The sequence below is a fragment of the Oncorhynchus masou genome, chromosome 26 (assembly GCF_036934945.1).
Source record: "Oncorhynchus masou masou isolate Uvic2021 chromosome 26, UVic_Omas_1.1, whole genome shotgun sequence".
Classification (NCBI taxonomy): Eukaryota; Metazoa; Chordata; class Actinopteri; order Salmoniformes; family Salmonidae; genus Oncorhynchus; species Oncorhynchus masou.
Window position 1 is genome coordinate 5,037,189 of NC_088237.1, and position 2,986 is coordinate 5,040,174.

The 2,986-nt window shown below is 45.6% G+C and overlaps 1 protein-coding gene across 1 annotated transcript; it reads left to right on the forward strand.

The window, feature by feature from the left end:
- The first annotated feature begins 436 nt into the window (after positions 1 to 436).
- cldn2 (claudin 2) lies at positions 437 to 2,986 on the forward strand. Its single transcript, XM_064938174.1, has one exon. The coding sequence runs from the start codon at positions 1,081 to 1,083 to the stop codon at positions 1,915 to 1,917; it is 837 nt and encodes a 278-aa protein (XP_064794246.1). The 5' UTR covers positions 437 to 1,080; the 3' UTR covers positions 1,918 to 2,986.

A 2,986-nucleotide genomic window follows, 5' to 3' on the forward strand; every position in this document is an offset into this window, starting at 1 on the left:
ATACACTTAGGCCTAGTATGAACACACACTTGTCTGTCTCCATTGAGGAATAACATGACCATCTCTCAGCCAGACGCAGGGGTTTTGTGACGGTACGTGTGTGTGTCTGTGTGTGATGTTGTTTCAATCAATAATGTAACAGTACAGCTATGGGATTTGTTTTAGGGTTTTAGTTTTCAGTATTGCTAAATTTGATCTCCCTTCCTTAATATTTATTTCCCTCATTTACCCTCAGTTCCATAGAAGTGTTTGGCGACGATACAGGAGAGATGCTGCTCTCTTTAGCCTGGCCTGTCCATCAGCTGGCCTTGTTGTAGCCTGAACCGTGTACCAAAGGTCTGTTTTGGGAAAGAGATGACTGATGGCTGAATGAATGTTTAACCGACTGTGCCAATGGGGATGCCAGTGTCTGTGTACATGGAGAGGTGAAGGACCTGATAGGTTAGTGTGATGGTGGGTTCACAAACACAAAGAGAGAAGTGCAATATACTGAGCAGTAGAGAGTGGAGGAAAAAGAGAGGGGGAAAAAAGACAAAAGTCAGGATTGAGACTGTAGAGTAGAACAAGAATTGAGAGAGAACATCATTGAGAGAGAGAGAACATCAATGAGAGAGAGAACATCATTCGTCAGGTGTTGTGTTGTTCTTTCCTGACAAAGTGACCAGAATTATTATCACAGTCGTAGCACGCTAGAGTAACACTCCATCTGGAGGGTTTGAAAAGTGGCTACCGAGTGTTATGGTGAGGAACATGGATTCAATCAAGTTACCAGTCAGTCGGCAGGTCAGTCTTTGCTAACCAGTGTGTCAGAGAGAGAGAGAGAGAGGCTGGGTGTGAGTAAGCAGTTATCACAGGATTGGAACTGGTTCTATGGCAAGTTACAGTCAAAGAGAGAGCCGCGAGCTTAGAGGATTGTAACAGGCAACAGTACCGTAATAGCAATCGTGTTTGTAGTAGAAGAGAGTGTTGTGTTAGTGTGGGGAAGGAGGACCAGTGAGAGTGTATGAGTTAAAAAGACAAAGAGCGGGAGTTAACTGAAATAGCAGCAAGGGGGTATATCATTATCATCATCAGTCCACCATGGCGTCAGCTGCTCTAGAACTGATGGGCTTCTTCATGGGTCTGCTAGGCATGCTGGGTACCCTGGTGTCCACAGTGCTTCCCTACTGGCGGACATCTGCCCACATCGGGCCCAACATCGTCACTGCCGTGGCCAATATGAAGGGCCTCTGGATGGAGTGCGTCTACCAGAGCACCGGAGCCTTCCAGTGTGAGACCTACAACTCCATGCTGGCCTTACCCTCAGACCTCCAGGCCTCACGGGCCCTGATGGTGGTCTCCGTGGTCTTTTCCGTCCTGGCCGTCGTCATCTCCACCGTGGGCATGCAGTGTACCATCTGCATGGAGGGCTCCGCGGCTAAAGGCCGAGTGGCCGGTACTGGGGGAGGCCTCTTCCTCACCGCGGGGTTCCTGGCTCTGATCCCGGTGTCGTGGACCACCCACGAGGTTGTCCAGACCTTCTACCAAGCCAACCTGCCCAGCAGCCTGAAGTACGAGCTGGGGGACTGTCTGTACGTGGGGCTGGCCGCCGCCCTGCTCTCCATGCTGGGCGGGGGGCTGCTGTGTGTCTCCTGTTGTGAGAAGGCGGATGGGGGGCGCCGTGGAGGGAGGAGGCACGGCGGAGGGTACCCCTACCCAGCCCCGGGCATGGGGGTAGGCACTGGGAGGGCCAGGACCAGCTCACAGACCTATAGGAACCCAACGCTACAGATGGGGGTGAACGCTGCCACCAAGGCAGCGACCCTGGCAAGGAGTCACACCAGCACGACTACCCAGTCCAGCACCCCCGCCCAGGGGGCCAAGAAAGACCCACGCCGCAACCCTGCGGTGGGCTACGATGTCACTGGGTACGTCTGATCGTGTTCAGGCCAATGTTAACATTCACACACACACACATCACGCTGTCTCTTCTATACAGTATGTGGTGCAGAGAATGACCACCCCAACAACTTGCTAAGGTAACTGACTGTGTTATCTTTTACAATTAACTGATCAGGGGACTTTTAGTCCCACATTACCGTATAGGAAGACTTTTGGCTCATCGCAATGGAAATCAGAGAGACTTGTAAGTGCTTTACCATGCATACAGTACTGTAGTGACTGAACAAACTGAGTATGTTTTATACACCCTTTGATAGATTTACTATTGAAAATTGATTTATTGCAGGAACATCTGTCTTTATGTGATTACTCTGAAGTGTTCGCTCCATCTCTATTTTTTTGCTCCACGACCCCCACAAGCCACGTCTGAAGGTAGCCCGGTACCAGTTGAAAAAATTAATGGAAGTATGTAATGGTGGTTTAGTGCCCCAGAAAATGTGTTAAATATTGCAAAAAAATATACACATGTATAATCATTTCCTGATCTTTCTTATATCTCTCAGATATAGGACAGACACTTTAAAACAAACGTCCTTTTGATATTTTTTTTCTATTTTTCCATGTACGAATCTGTTATTCAATGCATTTCTATGGGCTAATAGCAGTAAAGTCAAATTCAATGTTTCATTAAAAAATATCAAATAAATATGTTTTTATACCTAAATGGGTCCTAGAATTCAAAATCAAATAACTAAATGTTCCATGGTATGACCATCTTAAAACAATTCCATATGTTAGCTTATTAGAACCCCCCCCCTAGACTCTTGTGAATTATAATCATTGTCAAATGTTCATTATCAATTACTATGTTAGCTAATCTCCTCTACATGTTTCTTTTGATTGATAATCATTAATGTGAAAGTTGAAATGCTTTCATGTGATTTAACACTACTGATTGTTTTTTTCATATTAAGACCTGTTTAAAAATGATTTGCAACACTTTCTAAACAGAACTTCTATTTTCCAAATATATTTTGCAGTCAGAATAGTAAAGAAAAATGCGAGTGATTTAACAAAATAAAATATATTTTGATCTTCATTAGAA

Coding starts and splice junctions, on each gene's coding strand:
- cldn2 (XM_064938174.1), top strand. CDS start 1,081: ATGGCGTCAGCTGCTCTAGAACTGATGGGCTTCTTCATGGGTCTGCTA.